This window comes from Pristis pectinata, chromosome 6 (genome assembly GCF_009764475.1).
Source record: "Pristis pectinata isolate sPriPec2 chromosome 6, sPriPec2.1.pri, whole genome shotgun sequence".
Lineage (NCBI taxonomy): Eukaryota > Metazoa > Chordata > Chondrichthyes > Rhinopristiformes > Pristidae > Pristis > Pristis pectinata.
The window spans coordinates 26,409,624-26,435,840 of NC_067410.1; the positions used below are offsets into that span (position 1 = coordinate 26,409,624).

At 39.6% G+C, this 26,217-nt stretch overlaps 1 protein-coding gene across 2 annotated transcripts; it reads right to left on the minus strand.

The window, feature by feature from the left end:
• Window positions 1–143: 143 nt before the first annotated feature.
• On the minus strand, window positions 144–25,348 carry LOC127571592 (peroxisomal acyl-coenzyme A oxidase 2-like). Of its 2 annotated transcripts, XM_052018117.1 has the most exons (14): window positions 25,131–25,348; window positions 22,174–22,336; window positions 17,249–17,403; window positions 16,574–16,681; window positions 15,696–15,815; window positions 13,442–13,557; window positions 12,095–12,267; window positions 10,387–10,552; window positions 8,758–8,948; window positions 7,377–7,538; window positions 6,371–6,476; window positions 3,768–3,985; window positions 2,390–2,522; window positions 144–263 (listed from the first exon to the last, which is right to left on the minus strand). In XM_052018117.1, exons 1-14 carry the CDS (start codon window positions 25,321–25,323, stop codon window positions 201–203), a joined length of 2,067 nt encoding a protein of 688 aa, XP_051874077.1. In that variant the 5' UTR covers window positions 25,324–25,348; the 3' UTR covers window positions 144–200. The 2 variants fall into 2 exon arrangements, with proteins under 2 accessions (XP_051874077.1, XP_051874078.1); XM_052018118.1 differs by lacking the exon at window positions 22,174–22,336 and having other exon boundaries at window positions 25,131–25,320.
• Window positions 25,349–26,217: the final 869 nt, after the last annotated feature.

A 26,217-nucleotide genomic window follows, 5' to 3' on the forward strand; every position in this document is an offset into this window, starting at 1 on the left:
TTCAGCAGGACTGGTGAAGTGGAGCTCCTCCAGCATTTTGTGTGTGTTGCTCCAGATTCCAGCATCTGCAAAATCTTTTGTCTCTCCAAATAAACTAATCTGGCTGTTAATGTTTAAAGTGACCAACTTGTATGTGGCATCTATGCTGTTAGAAGTTTTAATCAGTAAAATGAACACAAGTACAAATCCAAATAAATGCATTACAGTTTGGACTGTGCTGACTGAAAGAGAGGCTTCAGGTATTTCTCATACACAGGATCCACCTGCAGAAACAAAAACCCAATAAATTATATACTTAGATGACCAGAATAAATTATACTCATACCATCTTTCATATACATTCAAAGCCATAAAATCTTTCAACACAGAAAATTATTTTGACTGCTTTAATCAATCAGTTCATTATCATGGCTGAACACCTTCTAGGTTAACATTCCCACTCTTAGAAGTTTGAAAAGCAAATGTTTCCAGCATTTATGAAAACATGTCATGAACCAGTGAAGCTCAATATACTTTGAACTTTCAGATAGATTCACAAGGATGGGATCCTCAAGAAACGTCCATAACAACCTGAGATACAGGAGGAGTTGATGGCCACGTAGCACTGTTCCACCAAGATCTAACCCCTAATCTTGAAACTATATCCCCTTGTTTGAGATTCTCCCACTAGTGGAAACATCTCGACATATCCTGTCCTGCCCCCTTGGGATCTGTTTCAATAAGATCTTCATTCTTCCAAACATCAAATTCAGCTATTCACAACAGCACAGCCCTTTCACCCCTGAAATGAACCTAGTAAATCTTTTCTGAACTGCCTCCAATGTCAGTTTTTAACACCTTTCTTAAATAAGGGGGACCAAAATTGTGCATAGTGTGGCCTCACCAATATCCTAAACAATCTAACACCTTACTATTTCTAAACTCCAATCCTCTTGCAATAAATGCTAATAAGCCATTTGCTTTCCTGACCACTTGCTTCACTGGTCTCCAAACATTTTGCAATTCATGCACAAGAACACCCAGATCCCTCTTAAAATTATCTTGTGGTACTAACATAAACAGGTACTTAGGCCTGCAAAGCAATACAAAGTTAAAGCCAGTCATTTGGTGGGGGGTGGGGGGGTGGGGTGCAGGGGACAATACAAGCTTTTGAAATAAAACATGTATCAAATTTGGCTTATCCCTCACTTTTGAGATTGGGTTATGGCTGAGACAGTAGATAATATTTATATGACACCACTAAAAATGTTAAACATTTAAAATTTCAAGTTTTTTTTCCATCAGGGTTGCATCAAACAATCTCAAATTAAGCATACCACCACATTCCTTTTCAAAAATGTTACAAACCAGCTATGTTTCTTGCTTTGTGAAATCAAATCTATATTATAGAACACCATGATAATGAAATCCAGCCTATGACATCTATAACACTGGATATCAGTGGTACATGGATTATACCACTGATATCCAGTGTAGTGAGATACTGTACTCCAAGTATAGGAATTGACAAGCAATTTTAAATCTTACAGATTTGTTGTCAAGGTTCCTCTCAGATTAGAGTTTGCTAGATATCATTAACTATGGGAAATAATTACATTTATTCACAGCTCCTGGTAAGAATGAGCAATGGTTATGAAGGATAATGCAGATAAGGATATGAGGAATATGGAAAATTGTACTTCAAGAATGGAAAAGACATCCAACCACAAACAAGCTTTAGCAACACAATGAATAACTGTGGGATGAATGCAAGTTATTGCACCACAGTTGTATGAAATGAAATAATACATGAGATACTGACAGCAATTGTCAAAAATTTGGGAATGGGAATTCAGTTTTAAACAAAAAATCACCAAGTAAATGTTTGAACATCAAGTCTCACTCAATATTTGACCCCAATATTTTAACTCTTGAAAAGGATTATTATTTGTATAATAAGTTATGCCATTAAATAATACATTTGATTAAATATGCATTATTTCAGTAAGGGCATACAGTCAAGAGTTGGGCTCAGTACATATTTTAATCTTTTTCATAGTGATATAAAGTAAAACAAATGAAATGTGTTTCTCTTGTCCCAAAGAAATGAACAAGCGAGTACTTCTGAAATTTGAAAATATGCTTGGTAAATACTAATGAGAAGTGTTCACACACTATTTCCAGCAGCAAGGTGAGCACCAGCACCTGGCTATTAACATCAATCCACAGCTATATGTTAGAAAGCATAAAAATCAAGAAGGAGTGAGAACAGGAAGAGATGCAGATTCCTCTGCTTGCATTAAAACTCCTATCGATCAGAATAATTCTGCTATAATTGATGCAGAAAGCCTATCTTCCAAGTGGAACCATCTAATGTACAATGATTATCGAACAACAAAGCTGATTATACCTTTGCATTTGAGGGGGCTTTCTGAGCCCATTCAAAGAGGTGTTGATAAGCATAGCCATCATAATTACCAATGGCAGAATTCAGTTGTTGGTCGGGGTAATCAAATGCATCCACTATTGAGACAGCATCTTTCCTAGAACAGTAACATCAATATATCATTAACAAAATTTACTAAGACTCTAGTCAATCAAAAACAAAGTAGCATCATGGATAGCATTTCAAAGTAACAAAACATAGCAGTGATTCACTGGAGTGTTGCCAAACAATAATACTGAATCACAAGGCAATTTTTGGATTATGTCCAAAAACTTGATCAAACATGTAGCTTTAAAGGTACAAAGAGAGTGGGAGTATAGGAATTCAGGGTTTGAACCACTGATGGCTTAAGACGTTGCTGCCAACATGGCATATTGAAAGGCCAGATTCTATAACGCCTCCATCAATCACACAACAGGTTGTTTTAAAAATAGTAGTTGGACATATTGAAATTCTTCAGTGAAACTTAGTATTAGCAATAATGAGAGGTCAAATGATGTTTCTTCCAACAGTATGAGAGCTCTGTCAATAATGGAGATAGTTTACACACCACTGAAATATAGAACATTTGCTCAACAACTTTTTACTTTAAATCAGCAGCCTCATTGAGATATTTTATCTTCTACATCTCACAACAAGAAAGTAAGAAATCACTTTTGTGATAGACATTTTCATTTGTAGCAGAAATCTTTAACTTTTACATACATTTTATTGGACTGGACTGGTGCCTGCACTTTGCAAATGAATGGGGCGGTCAATTTCAGACCCCAGCTCAGTACATTTTGGAACTGCTGCTGGATAATTGGTGAGTTCAGCAGTATACTGGGAGGTCAAATATGCTGACATCTACCACATTTTTCACTTCTGCATCTGCGCACTGCTGCAAAGTCAAAAGACATACTGAATTTCAGAGTGCAATTGGGCCTATTAACCCATCTGTGGTAAAATCCCAAACAATGTTGGATTGGACGAAACAGCTTCTGTGGGCTGTCTCTAAACTTAAGGAAATGAACTGTTTCATCAACTGCTGTTTATATTTATAATTTCTGCATATTATAAGTTGTCAATTATCCTATCTTCTGTCCTATTCTGACAAAGAGAGACAGCAAGTTGCGCAGCATACTCCATGATAGTACTTGATGCAAAGATGGACTCTGCACTATGTTCTGAAAAATAAATTTGGTTGCTCTCATATCCAAAAATAGCTTGTAATTTATGGTTAAAAAGCCACTGCTGTGGTTAGTGGTTTTCACTTCAGTTATGAACAAAAACAGACAACATAAACTAATTGGCATATTCAAATATTTTTCCTTATTTTTGCATTTATGTACAAAGAAATTACCGGATAAGGGCTAGAAGATCCAATTGAGAAGAAGTCAGTAAATCCAGTTGCTTTCCAGTTATATAGCCATCGCATAGGAAATCCCCAGCATTGGCCAGAATGCCTGTCAATGCATAAAGATCACATAACCTCTTGATTACTTGCTGGATTTCAGGCTCTGGCTTTAATCCCTCCATTGCCTCGACAAAGTTCTTCACAACCGTATAATGACAGTGAGCCTATAAAATTAAAGGGAGGGCTTAATAATGAAATAGCAACACTGAACCCAGAAGACAAAAGTGGAACACAAACCTATCTGCCTGCAGAGGATTCTTCCCAAATGTCAGCCATTTTCATACAGAGGGCGGAACAAGGCTTGAGTGTTTTCTCCCGCTCCTGCTCACATTCTAACAATCAGCAATCCAGCTCTGCCAAGATTTTCCAGTCTGTGATTCTGGGTGGGGTACATGCAGGGGCAGGGAGTGAATTTTGAAACATTGTGAGCCCATTCAATTGTTTGCCAAAAATACCAACAAGAGATATTTTGGGTCAACTATTAAATAAAGACAGAAACAGGTCCTAATATTTTTTGTTAAATCCCTGCTTCCTTCCAATGACTGACATGAAAACCTGGATAATGTTTCTCAGCTGTGTTATTAGAGTGCAGTGGTATGAAACCCCCAAAAAGAATCCATAGCAGAGGAACATTAAGGGTTTCCATGTCAATCAGCTGCATAACAAGGAAATTATGTGATCGACTTGTGAAAGGGCTGGTCACTTGACCGCCACATAAAGATCAGCAAGTGCTATAGAATACGCTGTGGAGATCACCTGTCACGTACAGGTGAAAGTTCAGCAGAATCATCAATATTTCCTGAGTGGTGCACATTGCAGCCACAGTTGCAGGTGTGTGGGTGGCAGATGTCAGGTTGGATGATCCAGCCTACTTTCCTGTCCCTATCTATTATTTTCCTCTTCCCCCTAACAGTCATAGCACAATAGTGCAGGCATCAGAGCTGCTGCTTTACAGCCCCGGTGACCCGAATTCAATCCCGACCAGTACTAACTATGTGGACTTCAGATTCCTCCCACATCCTAATAATGTGCAGGTTGGTAGAAGAACTGGCCACTATAATAGCACCTTGTGTGTAGTTAGTGGTAGAATCTGGGGAAGCATTCATGGGATGGTGGGGAAAATAAGTTAGAGAAGGTATTTGTACATTATTGTCACTTGTACCGAGGTTCAGTGAAAAACTTGTCTTGCATACTGATCGTACAGGTCAATTCATTACACAGTGCAGTTACATTGAGATAGTACAGGTAAAAACAATAACAGTAAAGAGTAAAGATTCACAGCTACAGAGAAAATGCAGTGCAATAAGGTGCAAGGTCACAAGGCAGATCATGAGGTCAGAGTCCATCTCATCATATAAGGGAACCATTCAATAGTCAACACAGTGGGATAGAAGCTGTCCTTAAGCCTGGTGGTACGTGCTCTCAGGCTCCTGTATCTTCTACCTGATGGGAGAGGAGAGAAGAGAGAATGACCCGGGTGGGTGAGGTCTTTGATTATGCTGGCTGCTTCAACAAGGAGTCCAAGGAGTGGAGGCTGGTTTCCGTGATGCGCTGGGCTGTGTCCACAACTTTGTGCAGTTTCTTGCAGTCTTGGGCAGAGCAGTTGCTGTACCAAGCCGTGACGCATCAATAAAAGTTGGTGAGTGTCAAAGGAGACATACCGAATTTCTTTAGCCACCTGAGGAAGTAGAGGTGCTGGTGAGCTTTCTCGGCCGTAGCATCTACGTGATTTGACCAGGACAAGCTATTGATGATGTTCACTCCCAGGAACTTGAAGCTCTTGATCTCAGCACCATTGATGTAGACAGGTGCATGTACACCGCCCCCTTTCCTGAAGTCAATGACCAGCTCTTTTGTTGACATTGAAGGAAAGTTTGTTGTCATGACATCATGTCACTAAGCTCTATCTCCTTCCTGTACCCCAACTCATCATTGTTTGAGATACGGCCTACAAAGGTGGTATCAAGTATTTTTTTAAAAATATGCTCAATGGTTGGCATGGACTCGATGGGCCAAAGGGTCTGTTTCTGTGTTGTATTTCTCTATGACTCCATGACTAATAACATACAATCAATACAAAAAGTTTAAAGAAACAATATGATGCTTGAAAAAAAATTTACATACTCTGATGCCACATCAGGCAAAATGGTATTGAAGTGCAGTTCCCGTATTTCAACTCAACCTATGTCATCTGCAACTGAATTATTCCACACATCACTTCATTTGCTTACAAAACTCAGTTGGCTGGAACCTCAAGTATTGGAATGAAACCTAAATTTACGTTTCATTATTACTTGGTGAACAAATCATTGTAGCAGACTTTCAGTTGCAAAAACTACAATTTCCCTATCAAAATTTAATATTTTTTGTTGATTTTTTTTCTTTTCAGTGAAATCAACATTAGATAACGATCATAGATGACCTGGATGTACATATCCACCATAAATGCAAGTAAGTTTGATAACTTAGAGGAATGAAATTATTTGATTACTATGGATGGATTGATGTTTATTACAACAAGGGAATGAGAATGGGAACTATCATCTTACAACTGAAGTCCTTGCAAGCTGCACAGAAGTGATATTCCAGGCAACATACTGCTCAACTCCAGACTGAAGAAGAGACTGCAATTTGTCCCCAGAATCCTTAATCAGCCTGTGGAGATAAAACAGCAGGTCATTAAGTTTAAAAGACTGCTTACTTCAGATGCAAAGTAGCTCTGCATCGTGATGATTGTGGTTATTCTGCATTACTAATTAATCTATCCATAGATGCTGACCGACCTGCTGAGTATCCTCAGTATTTTGTGTTTTCATTTACTATTCACTATCACCTGTGAACTTGATCAGTATACATAAATTTGATAACTGCAATAATAGAAGAGCATTGATTAAATGAACCATAGGATCTTCAGGGCAAGATAGCTGGTTCTGATCATGGCTTTTGTATTTAATTGGGAATTTATTCCACAGGTCATTAAATTTTACAACCATCTAAAAACAGCTTGTACAAGTCATCTTAAATGATCTATTGAATGTTGTTTTAAATGTACACCATCATTCCTTATTACTGAATAACCGCTTTCAATATCCACAGTAACAGAATGATGCTCAATATCATTGTGAAAAAATATTTTCCCTTAATCCCTGTATCACCATTTTTCTTTTCCATGTTGACTCAAATTGAGGATTTGGTGGACTAATCTCTTTGACTTGGGTTGCCTGTCTCCAGTTAACTACCAGATCACTCTTCCATTTAAGTTCTCCTAAAACATTCACAGTTTAACTATTTAAAGGTCACCATTATGTCCCAACGTGTAATGTTACCATTACGCCATTGTGTTTTGTTCAACCCCGTCTCTGTCAACTTCCTGTTTTCAACTACTTGTATGTTAACAATGGCCCTGTACATAGGTCATTTTCCAGAATTCAAGTTCAATGGTTAAGCACTAAAACCACCATTATTCCTTGTGTCCATTTTCTTACCTACTTAATCTTTGTGTATTTCACTGATGGTCTATTTGAATTTCAAGTTCAGAAATGTATCTTTACTGACCTTTGTGCCCTGTGCTTGTAGGCCTCTGTGTATAAGAATGGCTTGAAGAAATCAGTTTTCTCCTTTGCAGAACAATAGGAAGAGATAGGTTCAGACAGATAAGAGACAGACTGGGGCAAAGGCTGACCACAATCCAATCTAGCAAGGCACTTCATTAGAAACCTAAAATGCAGATAATAAAAATCACATCAGTTCCAATGAATCAAATTAAAACTTGCATTCAAGGGTAATTACTGAAGTCCTATTTGACAAAGGGTACTTTCACTATATTTGGAACATACATTTTTTTTTCCACAGAACTGACATGGGATCAATTTGACCCCGATTTAAGTTGCTACTCTTCTAAATTGTTCTGCAGTGGTATTCTTCTTTATTTATCAAACTGTATTACAGTTTGAAAACAAAACAGCTTTTTAAATATACCGACTTTGTTATTCTAAACAAACTTCTGGACGCCTCTTTATGGCTGAGAGTTTGAATACTCCTACTTAAAGTAGGATAGACAGATGCATTTGCTTATCTGAAATCATCAAAACTCTGAGGCCCAAGTCTATCATAGGTCTGCTGAGGAAGTTCATCATAATCCAGCATGTGCATGAAAAGAAATACTCCTGTGAGGGTGCACGATACGTTGAGCAAGATGAGATACGAAAACCAGATACAACAGGAAAAAGTAACATGCATTTCCACTTTTTAAACTGTTTATTAAAAACATTTATCTAGTCTGGAAGGAAAAGAAACAAATACTATTCTTCCACTCTTCTGATGAGACAGTGCTTGGTTGTTACAACCTAGAAGTTGCTGTCCATATAAAAGGTTTAAATCAGTGATAATTGAGTGTAACTGCATAACAACTTTGTTCTTCTATATTTTCAACTAAATTTATGGGGTCAGATTCAAAAGTCTGATCCCCAAAATGACAGGGAAGCAAGCTGCAGTAAAAGCCTCGACTTAAAAGCTAGGGTCAAGATTGTGGTGTCAGCAGAGAAACTATCTTGAGCTTGCAAGATCAGATCTTGGGAAGGACTGATCGTGCCATTCTAAGGCAGAAGCCAGCAATGTGATGAAAAAGGGTCACAACTGCAGAATCTCCTGGTCTAGATCTTAGAAAATGAGGTAGAGTGTATTCCTGCAAGTGAAAGTGTGTGGGATGATGTGCATGTGCTCTTACCTATCAACTATCATTTAGGAATTGGGCCTCCAAATCACCACATGCATAAAAATAATTAATTTTAACAATTCTAACAGCTGGGATTGTGCAAACATTTAATATACTTCACCTTGGATTTATCGGCCCACAGACACCTATGAAGAATTGACACAGATTGATAGTAAATTTGAAACAGACTTTATGCTATAATATATTTAATTTCCAGCCTACCGGGCAGTCTGTAGAAGCATTACAGTGTTTTCTCCTTCGTATGTACAGGAGGCTACCACCCGACTATAAAGAGAAGGTAAACCACTGAACATGGAGTATCCATGACCACCACAAGCTCTGCGACATGTCTCAACTCCAGCACTACAGCTCTCTGACGCTAGAGCTTTCAGGCCTGCAGACAAGGCATGTAGCTGTAGAAAAACAAGTAGCACTTGTGCTCATGAATGCTACATTTAAAAATATCAAACAGTAATCATTTTCTTTTTCTTCAGAAGGTCTTTCATTAGCCAATATTTACCATCAATTGATAGTTCACAGGAAATTAACTACTTCAAGTGTAGTACTACAGGGAAACAGTGGTTAATTTGTGAAATGCAAGGTCCCACACACAGCAAGATTAAACATTATACAATTCCTTTTAATGTAAATGGTGAAGGGATACATGTTGGTTAATTTCCAATTCTGTAATAAAAGTCATCTCTTTCCCCATCTCAGCCATATACTGATGCAGCCCTTAATTCCTTTAAGCCACCCAGACAAATACTTCAGTATTCTCATGGCTGGCCTCCCATTCTCCACAATGCACAAACTTATGTCCATACAAAATTCTGCTTCCCATTTCCTATCCCTGTTCCCCAGCCCAGGGAACCATGCCCAGCCCATGAATCTTCCTCTGACTATTGCATACCATACTCCAATTAATCCTCCTGGATCCTGCTGATTAGTTGTTCCAGGCCCTCACAACTTTAATCATTACTTCTACAGTACATTATCACCAACCCTTTATACCACATCTTATGATTTCCCATTGTTCAAGTACTCCCTTTCAGTGATCCAAAGCTGGTATATTTTGTTATCCATTTCTGGCAGAGTATGGCACCAGTAGATGGTCTCAAGCCATCCCTCAGACAATGTTTAGTTTATTGGCATGCCATTTCCAGACCTCAAAATACTTTTTCTAGTAATCTGGCCTATGCTCCCCTCTTGACATGCTCCCACCTTGACCTCACTAACCTAAGGCTCCCAAACTATACCACCATCTTCAAAACTGCCACAGACACTCCTCTGTATCTCATTTCCTCTCTGCTCATGCTACCACCCACCCTTCCCACAGGTTCCTAACCACCAGCTATATCCACTCCCTCAAGCTCACTTACAACACTAAAAATCCAAAATGATGTCCATTTTAAGGCTTGTTGATGCCTTCTTCATAACTGTAACATGCTCTCTATCATCTTCATATGGATCTTGGTGTCTAAGTTCCTAGCTGAACAATATCATCAAGAGCATTTTGAAATTTCACCGGAAAAAGTCACTTAATTTAACAATTACAGTACATCTTACTCTCTCTTAATATATAGCATGATTGTCACTTATTTGTAGTTTCAATACACTTGCAATGGTAATGTATATCACATAATAAACAGCATACATTCTAAAGCACCATAAGCAAAGTCTTGGAAAATTAGCCATATATACTGTAGATACTCCCAGGCATTACTTGTATTTTTCCTTTCATTTTCATGATCTTGCACATGCAAGTGGAGGATATCTTAAGTGTTCATTACTGGTAACATTGTTATACATGCAAAATCTTAGATTGTCTTCTGACGCTAAAATTTACCTTACCTCAAGCAGAGATGAGAGATCTCTCTTGGTTTTGATCTGTAAGTTCACTTGGTTGCAAAAGGCTTCCAAGGACAAACTCATGAAATAAAGGGCAAAAATTGTGGCAAGCTGGGGAAGAAGTTTCTGTTGCTGGGTCTGGTAGTCTAGAATTTTAGCCTCTTTTTCACTAAAGGAGAGTCAGAATTTCAAAATCATTAATAAAAAGCTGATTGCTAAAACACATTGAATCTATCCAGACATCACTTGTCTTTTTAACTGACTCATATTTGGTAGTTTTCATACAAGAGACTTGCTTTGTGAGAAGTGGGAGCTTTATTTTGCAATAACTCAGTTAATAGATACACAAGAAATAGCAGGCGTTGGTCATTTGGCCTACTGTGTTTGCTTTGCCATTCAATAATCTTTTGGCTGATCTTTTATCCATGTTCCCGAGTTCTAAAAATTCTATTGATTCTCTCTTGAATATACTGAGTGAGTGAGCCTTCACGGCACTGTTCAGTAGAGAATTTCAAAGATTCGTTATCCTCTGGGTGAAGAGATTTCTTCTCATCTGTGTCCTGAATTTTGAAACTGGGGCCTGTGGTTCTAGACCTCCCAGCCAGGAGAAACATCAATTCCGTATCTACCCAAGTGGATAACCTCACATTTTCCATATTATATTCCATCTGACATGACCTTGCCCATTTATCTAATGTAGCCTCTCTGCATCCTCTTCACAGACAACACTGCCACCTAGCTTTGTAGCATCAGCAAACTTGGATATATTACACTTGATTCCCTCATCCAATCACAGGATGTAAGCTGGTGAACAGTTGGGACTTCATCACCAAATAAGGTGATATTCCATTTGTCACAGCCTCACCACATATAGCCAAGAGGAAAAAAAAATAAAGTTATGAAAGCAGGGCTTAACTGCAGTGGGGAATAAATATATATTAGTGGAGAGATGGAACACAATCAAAACAGATTGTACTATTACTGGGTAAGATTGTGCCTAGACCCATCTGGTTTATTCTGTTTATTAACACTTGATGATCGATTATATTGGCTTTTAAACAGTACAAAGGAAGGGCAACCAAGATCATTCTAGGTATGAGGAATTTACAGCAGGAAAAATAACAGAAATGGGATTTATTTTCTTTAGAGAAGGCATTTTGTTGCATCATGATTGAAGTTATGCAGGTATCTCCATTGCAACTGGTCAAGCCAAAATAACTGGTCTGATTAAGAGCCAAAATAAAAAGACACACAACAGGTGCAAGATCCAGTAACAATTCACTTTCAATCAGTGGGTAATAGATTTGTGGAACAAGGCCAGCAAAAAACTTTTAAACAAAGAGTTTAACTGCGGCATCATAATAATTAAATACATTCCAGAGAGAAAAGGGATCAAAGGAAATAATTAGAAAGCATGTTCCATTAGCCAAAGGGTGAGCTTGTCAGACTTCCTAACTCGTTCTTCTGTTCTTAAAAATGCTTATATTATAATGAGATTATCACAGAACTCTCATTTTAAGATTTCTCATACATTTCAATCAAAACAGATTTCAGATCAAAAAAATCAACTTCCTACATTTGTACTAGGTTTTAGTTTGAAAAACAAAACCTGGAGCAATAATGAAACAAATTAAAGAACATTTAATAATAACAAATCCATTCAATTCTCACTATTTTAATAAATCGCACTGAACTCATTCTTCAGACATACCCAGGCTTTAATTCTGACTGACGTCTCACCACAGAATATCGAATAGCGATAACACAGGCTTTAGAAAGAGCAGGTATCAATTCTCTAGATATTAGTTTCACACGAGTAAACACCATACTGATGTAATTGATTCTGTCAGATCCTTCTTTAATATAGCTGCCATCTGAAGTAACCTGGAACAGTAATAGGCTCCATTGAAAAACCTGCATTTCCAATTCTGTAAAGTATAAAAGGAGCTACTAGGAACATGAAATATGGAATATTCCATTGATAGATAAAAACATTTGTTATTTACATTCTATGATTCAGGGCTGACATATCCATTATTTGGATGATAATACAGAAGTGAAACTTGGTAAGCTCACTGTTATATTTGCACATCCAGCAGAAAATGCCATGTTTGCCATCTGTACAAATCCAGAATAATACCCAAAATATTACCCTATCTTTCACTTTTCAAGTGAAAGAAAATTTAATCAATTCTTTTAAGACATTCAATAGCATTACCATGGCAGAGGCCCTTTCCATCAACCTGTTGAGGTGTACCACTAAATGGAAACTTAAAATGGGTCAGCCATGATGACAAGAGGAAGATCAAGTATTACAAGGGAGTGGATCATCTTCTGATCACTGAAGACATGCCAGAAATGTCATGGACATTCTTTGTTTGCCTTGATGTTGGTGGGCTGTTAAAATACAAGCAGCTTGGTACTATCTAAAACAAATATGCCATCAGATCTGCAGCCTACATTAAACATCCAATCCCTAGATCAGGGGATGTGTGTTAGCCACAATGAACCCGATCGCCTTAGGTTTCACTGACAGAAATCCACCAACTATGTGGTCAATCTCTACAAAGAGGGCATGGATCTTGAAAGTGACACAGTATCCCAATTTGGACACATTTTGCCTTTCATTAAATTCCTTTATTCAAGGTCCCAGAACTCCCTCCCTATGAGAGTACCCTCACCATATACACTGAAGCATTTCAAGATGGCAGCCCACCAACATCACCTCAATCATTGTTGGGGATATGAACTAGATGCTGGCCTTACTAGTGACAACCAAGCCCAAAGTAACTTTCTTAAAAACTTAAGGACTGGCTATGCAGTTCAATATAATATGGATATTTTCTGCTCTCAAAGTTTCTTTTTCCATTTTATGAAACTTTAAATTGTTGATTTTGCTTTCAGCTTTCTGGGAAACACTAATCTGCAGAGCACTCTAAGTGCTTACAGGTATACATTACACAATTTTGTTTAAAATAGAATAATACGCATTAAAGTGTACTTTTAGGCACAAAGATTAGTGAATGGCTCCAGTTAAGAATTATAAATAATGATTTACCCTACTATATCTGCTTAGCATATTTTCTCTGGGAACGCGGACATTTTGCATCATCAAATATCCATTGTCAACCTGTTCAAAACCCATTTTTGGACCAATATCTCCAATTTTGATGCCTGAAACCACAAAATACATTAGCAATAGATTATGTTCACTTAGAGCACGTGACAATAAGTGCTACATTCACCACACAAGATCAAAAAAAATATTCTAAATAGCTGTCTTGACAATTTGATAATCAGCAGAAGTTGTAGTTATTTAGGAAACACAGTAGTTGGGAACATAAATGGCTCAAAATAAATTAATTCCCAGTGATTTTTGCTGGTGTGCAGAGAGAGATAAGGGAGATGACTGTGTGTCAATGAGCATCATATGAGGGAACCAGTGCATACTTTCCTATGATAGTGAGCTTCAAATAACCCTTTTGTTTTGAAAAAGAAAACAGCAAGTACAAATATATTAAGTGACTTTTGTTCCATGTAGGTTAATCAGTAATAATCAGAAATTTGTACAAAAATTACCTAATTAAGGCATGATTTAGAAGCCCCCACAACTTCTAAGCAGGAATAAAAAAACAGTTGATGTGCTTGGATTTCCAAAAGATTTTTATAAAGTTTTACAAGAAAGGCTAATAACTACATTTAGGGTGGTACAGCTTTCAGTGTAAAACCTGGGAATAAACAAGAGACTAAATAAAAAAATAGGACACAAGGATTCTCATTTGAGGTGGTAAGATAGAATGGAAAGGGAGCAATATCTGATGGTGTGCCATAGTGTTTAGAGCAGCCACTGTTTTTACTAATTTAGATCAATGACCCAGTTTGAAAATTCAAATGTAAGGCACTCAGATTTGAAGATGCTAACAATGAAGAGGGACAATGGAAAGGAAGTTCATAAATTACAGAATAAGATGAACAGAAGACATGAGGCTTAAAACAATATAATGCAGACAATGAAATGTAAAATATACACTACTCCATTAAGGCTGCTGAAATGGTAAAGGATGAAGTTAGATTCTTACCAACCCCGATATTAAATATGTCCAACCAATGCTGAACAGCAATTGTTAGATTTAATAGGAAGTTTTACAACACAATCAGTGTAATAAAATACAAGGCAGAGGAAGCATGATAAAACTAAAATGCACAGGTCAGTATTGGTTCAGTAATAACAATTTTGTCTCTAAATCAAAAGTTTGAGTGAATTCATTCCAGAGGTTTCAACATACAGTACATCCTATGCTGACACCAAATGCAATACTATTGGAGGTGACCAACTCACCCCACAAGACACAAAATTAAGCCTTCATCTCTGAAGTGAACTCATTAGATACAAATGCACTATTCTCCAGTCAAACATCAGCTGAAGAGTTAATATTTTATTTAGTTCATTGCCATCTGTTGGACAGTGATGTCCACAAATTGCCTACTTCCCCAGACTATAACATTACCCACAATACTACTATAAATTGGTAGCAGAATCAACTCACACAGGTTTCAATGGTCGATTGAGTGAAGGAAAATTAGTATCATCACATTCCCCCTACCCATGATTAAGAAGTGGGCAGGAGGGTCGGAAATCTGCAGAACAATATGGATTTCCAAAAGGAACGGTGCTGGAAACAATGTTGTTCACAGTTTATATTAATGATCTGGATTTTGGAATCAAAGTCTAAATTTCTGAGTTTGAAAGCTTCCCGATGTTAGGGGAGGGCTGGGGAAAGTTTAAATCTTTCATGGTATTGACAAGTCATTACAAGACATTGTAAACTTGCAAAATGGCCATATAATTGACATTTAAATGACTTGAGGATGCTAACTTGGTAAGGAAAATAAGGTCATTACATATCAATTCTGAAATAAAGTCTAATTATTCCCTCAATCCTTAGCTAGGATTGATGAACACTTTAGGCATGGAATGAGGCCAAGGGCACAAGTTCTCAAGAGTCTATGGAGAGCTCCGTACTGTATGACAGGCGTTCTGATATCCAGCAAATCAGATGCTCTGGCTTAGGCTGGATCCGTGTTGTGCAATGATCTTCCAAGTAGATGAGCTGGTAGCCAGCAATTATATGTAACCGCCACCTTGGCTTCAGTAGATTTACCCTGTTGTGTACTATGATGTCCACTACTTCCCATATGCATCAGCATAACAGTGGTAACAGTGCTTTATTATCATGCACTTCTCCAGAACCAAACAAGCTTCATTGTGGTGCAAAATCTGCATATTATTAGGAAAATGAGTTGTACATTACCTGGCAAAACGGAATGATCCACCAGGCTGCGGATCTGAACAATAAAGGCATGCATTCCATGGCACACTCCCTTAGTATACAGCTGAGCCAAGACCACGGCATGATTTGCTGCCCTAGCCACTAAAAGCAGGAAACAGATTGTATGAAGACTTTCCTAATCAATTTAGGAGAGTATCTTAACATTTATCTTCCAACAAGATGACTAATTTATGCCTTCCACCATTAACATCCCCATTATATTCACGAACATGATGGATTTACACATTAATTGCCCAATAAATTCACCGCAGAATGTTAGTTGATCAAGAGTATAGGTATTGTTTTATCAATGTGTTAATTGACACTGCAATGTTGGTCAACCTCTCTGGCCCAGAAAGGAAACAGTTTAAATGGTTCAAACTCATTCCTGCACTAAGTCAACTATTCCTCAGGGGTTTGAAGAAAATTAAAACAAATTATAAATTATTTTGTTTGAATTCTTCTCTCTCAATCCAATCTTACTTTGCCTCATTTTCTGTACTGAACTAGAATCCAATTCACCCTCTCTTTCTGCTGTTTCCTTGTTCCCTTCTTAATCATTAAATGTTATTTGATGAAATGCCCCGTTGGCCTCGGTCCCATGTACCTCATTCCTCTCGTTACATGGCCCTGTCATAGGCCAGAATCTTCATCTGAAGCCTGCAGTAAAAAATCCAAATGACAGCAGGTTCACTGAGATACCCCTCTCCAAACTTGAATGCTACAAGCTTACCTGAAACTCACCATTTATAAATTAAATGAATTACTGGAGATTAAAATATAGATTAATTTTGAGTTAGTTTAGCAAAAGACAGAAGCAAATAATGTAATACTAATGGATGAATATTTCTGAGGCTTACAGTCACCAGGCCACCACTTTATTGAGGACACTTTGGGTGTGTTCAGCAGAAAATCCTGACTGGAAGTGTCGAAGGTTGCTGTTGTTTCTAGACCTCGAAGATTAGTACCTTGAAGTGAACAGGAGTATTCAAACAGTGAATGTAAAAGTTTGAGTGATTACATTTGAAACAAAAGATTGACATCTGCTCCTTTCAGCTGTTGTCATGTACACGCACGAAGTCTACATCTTATTGCAGCATTAGCTAGTTTGCACTGTTGCATTCTGTTAATAACTGACCATATAATGTTGCCCAATAAAGGTTCTGATCATTCAAACATCCTAAACCAAAAGCTATGCTTACACAACTGAAATAGAACTAACTTCCTCAATATGTTAACCAGCCAAATATCAATGACTAATGCAGAATGCCTTTAGTTTAACTTGTAAAGTGTTCCCAAACCATACTTCCCAAAAACTATACTAAAAGGATGAATTGATCTGGATGCCTAAACCATGAAGATCTAAATGCAATATGATCTGCTTGCATTAGAAAGTAACAATACTTCACATAGCTTAGTTTTTTTAAGCTGCATATTTAATACTAACATGTCCTGAAGCTGGATTTCATCATGGAAAGTATAAACCAATTAAAACAATGCTGGAAAATTACCAGAAAAGCAAAATGCTCATTTACCATGTCCTAGCTCTGTTTGAGCATATGTTCCAATAATCCGGTAATCCTTAGCAAGTGGAACCCACTTAGCGATCTGTGCATCTGTTCCCAGTCCAATAATGGTTGGTATAAACACAGCACTGTGTATTCTAAAAGCCATTTCACTTCCTATAACCCTAAAGCCAGGCAGAAGCACAAATATTATTCACTACTAAGGATTCTGGGCTTTAATTTTTCTTTTCAGTGATAAACCAAAAATATCACACATTATATTCTGAAATTACCACTTATCATTAGCTTGTGTTACATTACATACACATAGCTTATTGACATTTACACATTGGCAGTTCCCTGTGATATTTGGATATAGCTGTTTTTACCATTGGTTGTCACTTTGACTTAAAGACTTGCCTTGAAATTTTTGCATAAAAAGGTATCCCTCTGCTTCTAAAAACCAACATTAGCAGAGAAAGAAAACGTTTTAAACAGAGAACTGAGAAGTAATCCCTGGATGAGAACATGTCAGATTCAAATTAAAAGTAACCTGGAAGGTTAATGCCAGAAGCAATTAAGGCAGCCACTGAAGAATCAAGATACTTGGTTTGTTCTATTACTCTGGCTGCTCACTTAGTAGAGCTCTTGGCTGGGTCAGTTCATTATGATATCAAGCTCAAGCTTTACTCCTGGCATTTGAGCCCAATAGCTTGATTCCTCAGTGTAGTCCTGAGTGCTGCAACACAAGGTGTGTCATTTTTCAAATGAGACGACAAATCACGGTCCCATCAGATCTCTTGGATGGATGTAAAAGATCTCACAGTACAATTTTGTAGAAGAGGGGAGGTATCCCTGCTGCCTAGGCCAATACTTATCCTTCAACAGCATTACTAAATAGATTATCTGATCAATATCACATTTGGAGGTTACATTTCCTCCATTACCTTCGCAGCGCTTCCACAGAGGGGGCAGGAGGCGACTGATGGGATGGGCAGGTGATGAGTCTGTGAGTTGGTGAGTTCCTTTTACCTTTTGTAGGGCTTTTGAGTGCTCCTAATAAACTGTGGAGAAATCCATGGTTCCACAATGTCCTCATTAGTCTTCTCAGAACCCACAAAACAACAGAAGAAGCAAGTCATCCTTGATCCTGAGGGACTTCAGCAGCTAAAGCACTTTGGGATATCTTGAGGTCATGAAAAGCGATATACAAGGTGCTTCTGCACGTCAGTCAGTCTTTGTTTCATTTCAATAAAGTAGCATAATAGATCTTGCAGGTGAGGGCACAGTGTGGTGTGAGTTGGCAAATCCACAGTCTGTTACTCAGCATCAGCATAGAAAGATAGCACCTGTTCCATTTAAGAAGGGGTCTGTGAACTGCAGCGGGTTGAGCATGGCAGTGACGGTGTTATGAAATTTCGTGGAGTTCATTCTTATTGGCAGAGGGCCCACAGGAGTAGATTTAGAAAAGAAAAACTGGATAGGTTACTGAATTGCAAACTTGCATATCACACTCAGGAACGTGGAGCACAAAGCTAATGTCACTGTGATTATTCCTTGCATATGAAGAATGTTGACTCCACTCCTGAATATGACTTGTGTATTTCCTTGGATCTATTGCTCAGTTTACTGTCTGCTTTTATACTCTGCTTCAGATTTGTTTTACTGTGAAAGCAGGTTTCACATTTAGTTTGATATCTGTTTGTTTTCCTTTTACTCACTCATCCTTGAGCTCACTCACCTTACATCTCAAAACTGAGTATAGTGCTGGATTCTGACGTCTCTTCCCTCTATTGCATCATTTCATGAGTTTTTGTTAATTCAATTGTATTCCACAGATTTTTAAGGGTAGCAGAACAAGTCAATAAAATGATTTAAACGGCATGCATAATGTGTTCCTATTTATCCCAGGGAAGTTGTTTAGAACTGCAAACACTAATTTAGCCTCAGGTCGAGTACCACATACAAGTCTGGTCGAATTATGGAAAATGTGAACACACCGGAGAGGGGGCAGATGAGATTTACAAAGCCAAATGTGGTGCATACAATTACAAGAGGCTTAGACAGGGTAAATAGGAACAACATTCCCCTTGGGACAAAAACCAAGGGATGTTTTACTGGAGGGTTTAAGAGGAGAGCTGAGGAATAAAGAGGTAGAAAGGAGGCAAAGCTGAGAGTGGAGCCTTCCCTTCATTTTTAGCTGGGAAACACTAATAAGCTTTAAATGTTTGATACCAAAGACATTTAAAATATATTAATTCCTGTGAATGAAAAGAACTTAAAATATCAATTAAAACATTAATACATCAATAAATAAAAAATAATGAATTAAAAGTTAAAAAACTTAATTTACCTTTTTTCTGCAGGCAGGCCCCTTTTCTCCTGCATTGGAGACCAAACACAGACTGGGCGAACATTTTGCCAAGCACCTTCGCTCAAACTGTAGGAGTGACTCACAGGTGCCTGTTGCCTACAACTTTAATTCTCTATCCCACACCCACTCTGACCTATTTGTCTGCGGCCTCCTGGCCTTTTACAAGGCCCAACGCAACCTTCAGGAACAACATATCATCTACCATCTTCTGGACTCAAGACAATTCTCCAACTTGCTTTTTCTTTGTGTCTCTATTAGAACTGGACATTTCTGTCAGTCATCCATCTGTGCTGGTAGTCATCCATGTGAAAGATAAGCTCCATCTTTCTCTCTTCAATACTGAAAATTGGCCTGCTGGGCACATCCCACAGCCCTGCTATCATCAACACACAATACAAAGAAGCATAATGTATTTCGAACTGCCATATTTACTCATTTGGTCTCATCCTTTCAGATATATTCCCTTTATTCTACACATTCCCCTCCCACCTTCTCTGCTACTGAAAATTAACTTGTTTTCTTTCTTTCCTAGATCTGACGAAGGGTCTCAGACCTGAAATGTTCACTCCGTTTTTTCTTCAGATGCTATCCGATCTGCTGAGAACTTCCAACATTTTCTGTCTTTATTTCAGACTTTTGGCATCTGCAGTTTTTTTGCTTTTCAGTATTGGGGAAATGGGAGTTTATCTGCCTTGGTAGGAAGAATTAAAAAAAGGATGTTGTCTAAACTGAGAGACCAAAGAAAACTGCTATACACAAAGAGCTGAGTGTCACTGTGTGTGAATCAAAGTTAGCATGCAAGTACAGCAAATAATTAGGAAAGCAAATAGAATACTAGGCTTTAGTGCAAGTAGATTGGAATGCAAAACTGGAGAAGTCTTGCCATAGCTGTACAGGAAAGACAGGAAAATATAGGCCAGTTAGCCTGATTTCAGTGGTTGGTAAGATGTTAGAGTCCATTATTAAGGATGAGATTTCGGGGGTACTTGGAAGGACAAGATAAAATAGGCCAAAGTCAGCATGGTTGCCTTAATGATAGACTTTGCCTGACAAATCTGTTGGAATTCTTTGAGGAAGTAACAGCCAGGATAGACAAAGGAGAGTCAGAGGATGTTGTTTACTTGAATTTCAGAAGGTCTTTGACAAGGAGACGCACATGAGGCTGCTAAACAAGGTAGGAGCCCATGGTATTACAGGAAAGGTACTAGCATGGATAGAAGATTGGCTGACTGGCAGAAGGCAGAGTGGGAATAAAGGGGGCCTTTTCTGGTTGGCTGCTGGTGACTAATGGTGTTCCGCAGGGGTCGGTGTTGGGTCTGCTACTTTTCATGTGATACGTTAATGATCTGGACGACGGAATTGAGGGCTTTGTGGCCAAGTTTGTGGATGATACAAAGATAGGTGGAGGGGCAGGTAGTGTTGAGGAAGCAGGGAGTTTGCAGAAGAACTTGGACAGGCTGGGAGAATGGGCAAAGAAGTGGCAGATGGAATACAGCATACAGAAGTGTATGGTCATGCATTTTGCTAGAAGGAATAAAGGCGTAGACTATGTTCTAAACTGGGAGCGAATTCAGAAATCGGAGGTGCAAAGGGACTTGGGCGTCCTAGTGCAGGATTTCCTAAAGGTTAACTTGTAGGTTGAGGCGTTAGTAAGGAGGCAAATACAATGTTAGCATTCATTTTAAGAGGACTAGAATATAAAAGCAAGGACGTAATGCTGAGGCTTTATCAAGGCATTGGTCAGACCACATTTGGAGTATTGTGAGCAGTTTTGATCCCCATATCTAAGGAAGGATGTGCTGGCATTGGAGAGGGTCCAGAGGAAGTTTACAAGAATGATCCTGGGAATGAAAGGGTTAACATACGAGAAGCATTTGATGGCTCTGGGCCTGTACTTGCTCGAGTTTAGAAGGGTTTTGGTGGGTGGGTGGGTGGAGGGGAATCTCGTTGAAACCTTCCGAATATTGAAAGGCCTGGATGGAGTGGACATGGAGAGGATGTTTCCATTAGTGAGAGAGAGCACAGCCTCGGAATTGAAGGATGTTTCTTTAGAACAGACACGAGGAGGAATTTCTTTAGTCAGAAGGTGGAGAATTTGTGGAATTCATTGCCATAGACAGCTATGGAGGCCAAGCCATTGGGTATATTTAAAGCAGAGGTTGATAGGTTCTTGATTAGTAAGGACGTCAATGGTTACAGGCAGAAGACAGGAGAATGGGGTTGAGAGAAAAAATTAAATAAGCCATGATCGAATGGCAGAGCAGACTCAATGGACCGAATGGCCTAATTCTGCTCCTGGAGCACTGTGTACAGTTTTGATTTGCTTTATTTGAGGAACCATACATGTATTGGAGAAAGTACAAAGAATTGAACTCTTGCCACAGATGCTACCTGATCTGCTGCATGTTTCTAGCGTTTTGTTTTTATTTCAGATTTCCAGCATCTGCAGGTTTCTTTTATTGTAATTTACTCCAGAATTGGAGTGGGCCTGATTCTACAGAATATACTGGTGGATGAAGAAAAATTTAACTTCAAAAGAATTCCTGCAAAAAGCACTACAGTAGAATATATAAAAAGTTACCTAAAAGCAAACTGAACTTCTGGTCCATCATCTTTCCAACCTAATTCTTTAATCTTCCGGTGCAGGTGTATAGTTCCTTTTGCAGCAGCTTCATACCGCTCAACTGGTGTCAAGAAATATTGATTTTCTTGACTGAAAACAGGATCATTATTAATGATATTTTCTAATAAAGTAAAAGAAATTCTGGAATTAAAATATAATATTTTACTTTGTTTGCAGTTCCTTATTTAATCTAAATTTTGCACAAGAAGCCATTAGTAGTGCAAGTAGAAGAACTCGCTTTACGGAAAACAGACATCTGAGACTCAGATTAACTGGACAAACATCTGTGTATTGCAAGTGATCAGGACTACAGATTAGATAAAAGAACTGAAATGGAAGTGTAAACTAGAGTGGGTGGATGTAGTACTCTCCATGGTGGTGGAAGTCAGGAATCTGGCAGGTGCTTTCAGAGTGGCTTTAGTGAGTAACTGATAATGTTTTGAATTGCACAGGAACAGGTTGGCTAGAGGCACAGCTAGTTCCAGAGCTCAGGTCTTCAGCATTATAGAAGGAATGTGGTCTGGCCCCAGAACCTTTAATGTATCCAGTGTTCCCAGATATTTCTTCATTTCACGTGACACAAGATGAATTGTCTGAAAACTGACTTCACTGATGCCATGGACAACAAGAGGAAACTGAGATGGATAATCAACTTGGCACTTCCAGCTGAAGATGGCACTAAGTGTTTTAGCCTAGTCTTTGTACTTGCCTGCTGGGCTCTGCCATCATTGAGGACGGGCTTGTTCCAAGGATTTTGTTCTCCCATAACCTGTTTAGTTGTCCACTACTACCTCCGCCTAAATGTAGCACGATTGCTGGAACTTGATCTGATCTGCCAGGTGCAACAGACAAAGCCGAACAATTTCCCTTAAGTAATATACATGACCCATAACCACAGGAATATGGTTCTCTTAACTAGTCCGTGAATTAGCCTAGCGAACTGGTCAGTTTGGGACCAATAAATGCTGGTACAGCCTGCAATGCCCATATGCATGAACAAGTAGTTGGGATATTCACTGATAAATGCAATGTTTAATTTCATTTGCAATTCCTCAGAAAAAGGAATTCCTGGAAGCAGCAAGATCTGGACAACATTCAGGCATGATATTTAAATGTTAACTTTGTTTCTTTTTCCACAGATGCTGCTTGACCTGCTGACTATTTCCAGCCTTTCTAGCAACCGTCAGAGAATAAATTCTTTCTCAACTCCATCTTGAATGGGTGAACCATTACTCTGAAAAAAAATGCACCCTATAAGATACCCACACCAGGAAAAACATCCCTCAATATCCACTCTGTTAATTCCCCTCAAGAACATTTTATGCTTCAATAAAATCATCTTTCAGTCTTCTACACTCCAAATAGCATAGGCCACATTCTGCTCAATGTTTCTTCTGGTGTTAACTCCTCCTTCCTAGGTATTGATCTAGTGAAACTTCTCTGCATTGTCTCCAATGCAAACATATTACTCCTTACATATGGATACCAAAATTGTACATAGAACTCCAGGTGCAGTATCACCAACAGCCAGTAAAATTGCATCAAAAATTCCCTACTTTTACACTCATGCCCCTTGCAGTAAAGGCTGACATTCCATTAGCCTTCCTAATTACTTGCTGGATCCACATACTAGCTTTGTACATATGGACCTCACTTTTTAAAAAAACTGATATTTCTTCATTCTTCTTTCCAAAGTGAATATCCTCAAATTTTCCCACATTTTACTCTGAGTGTTAACATTTTGCTCCTCATTTTACCTATTTATACACTCAAGCTCAACACCACAGCAGCCCACTTCATGTACACCATATCAACAACCATTCACTCACTTCACCATTGATGCATAGTAGTAGCAGTTTGTACCATCTACAGGATGCACTGCAGCAATTCACCAAGACTTCTTGGACAACATCTTCCAAACCCTCAACTTTCACAGCTAGACGGACAAGGGAGTAAAAACATGGGAATACCAGCACCTGTAAGTTGCCTTCTAAGCCACACACCATCACATTCCTTCACCATTACTGGATCAAAATTCTGGAACATTCTCCCAAACAGCATTATGTTAGCATCCCACACCTCAAGGACTGCAGTGGTCTAAGAAGGCAGCTTGCCACCACCTTCTCAAGGGAAGTTAGGGTTGGGCAATTAAATGTTGGCTCAGCCTGCACTGACATTCTACAAATGAAGAAAATAAATTCTCTAGGCTCTCCAGACTCCAGAGAATTTTGGTAGACTATTACCTAGGCATCCACTATCTTCACAGCCACTTTCTTTGCAAGGTCACCCCTCTGCTCCAGGGAAAAAAGTCCCAGCCTAATCCATCCCTCGTTACAATTTAAGCCCTCCAGTCCTAGTAACATTCTTTTGAATCTTTTCTACATCCTTTCCAGTTTAATTCCAGCTCTAGGGTAAATGCAGAGAGATTATTTCCCTTGGGTAGGGAGTGTAGAACTAGAAGTCTGGGTCTCAAAATAAGCGACAGGGCATTTTGCACCCAAATTAGGAGCAGTTTCTCCACTCAGAAGGCCGTGAGTCTTTGGAATTCTCTACACTAGAGGGCGAGGATCCTCATTTGTCCATTGAATTCAGAGCAGCGATAAGACAGACCTGGATATTTCAGGTATCAAAGGTTATGGGGACGGGGCAAGAAAAAGGGGTTTGAGGTACAGGATAGCAATGACGTTGCTGAATGACAGAAAGCTCCGGGGCAGCAAGGGCTTTAACACTGAACTCTGGGATCCTTCCTTGCAGACGCTGCCCGACTTGCTGAGTACTTTTTTTTAATATAAAAAGCAATTTCCGTATTCATCGGCGAGCCCCAGCCCCAAGGCGGCGGGCGGGTGTGCGTGTCCTGGGCCGTGAGGGGCGGCAGGCGGCGTGTCTGGCCGGCCGGCCGGGCGGCACCCACTCACCCACATATCTCCGCATGCGCGTCTGGTCCGCGCCGCCATCCAGAAAATTCACCAACTTCTCCACGTCGAATGAAGAAGCTTTCCGCTCGCTGTCGATGTCCGGATTGACATCACCGAACACAGGCCGGCCCATACTTCCACCTGCAGTCAGCTCACACCCTCCCCCCGCTGACGCCCCCTCCCCGGAAATCATGCCCCTCAAGAGCAGCTCTCCCACCAACTACACAACCACTGGCCGGGCGCCTCGCCTCATTGCCGCGTCGATTGGCTGGTTCCACTGTCAATCAATGCTTCTCGCCCAACGGGGACGCAAGAGATCCCGAATCTGCAGCAACACGCTCAAACTGCTGGAGGAACTCAGCAGGTCAGGCGGCATCTGTGGAGGGGAATAAACAGTCGACGTTTTGGGTTGAGACCCTTCATCAGGACTGGAAAGGAAGAGGGCAGAAGCCAAAATGAAAAGGGAGGGGGGACAAGCTGGCAAGTGATAGGTGAGTCCAGGTGAGAGGGGGAAAGTAGGTGGGGGTGCAGGGGGTGTGCAAGGGAGTGAGGTGAGAAGCTGGCAGGTGATAGGTGGAAGAGGCAAAGGGCTGAAGAAGAAGGAATCTGATCGGAGAGGACAGTAGACCATGGGATAAGGGGAAGAAGTTGGGGAACCAGAGGGAGGTAATGGGCAGGTTGTGAGGGGAGGGAGCGGGAAAGAGAAGCCACAGGAATGAGGAAAAATGGTGGGGGGGGCAGAAAGGCTGTGGCGCCTGCCACCTTGGCCCCGGCTGCCTCCAGGCCGAGACCTCTCACACCGCCAATGGGTCCTACTGCTCCTCTGCTTCCACCACTACTACACACCCTTGGTCTCTCAAGCCTCCCCCTGCCCCTTCTCCCCCCTTCACTCCTCTGAGCCCCCATCTTCCTCACACCCCACTTTCCCTGACCCCTCCAACCATTTACCCTCCTCGAACCTCAGCCGTGACTTCACTATCCCCTCCGGCCTTCCTGTTTCTGAGGCGGAACATTCTGTCCTTAGCAGGAGCCTTACCTTCATCCCACTGCACCTGCACCTCAATGAGTTCCGCGCCTACCGTGATGC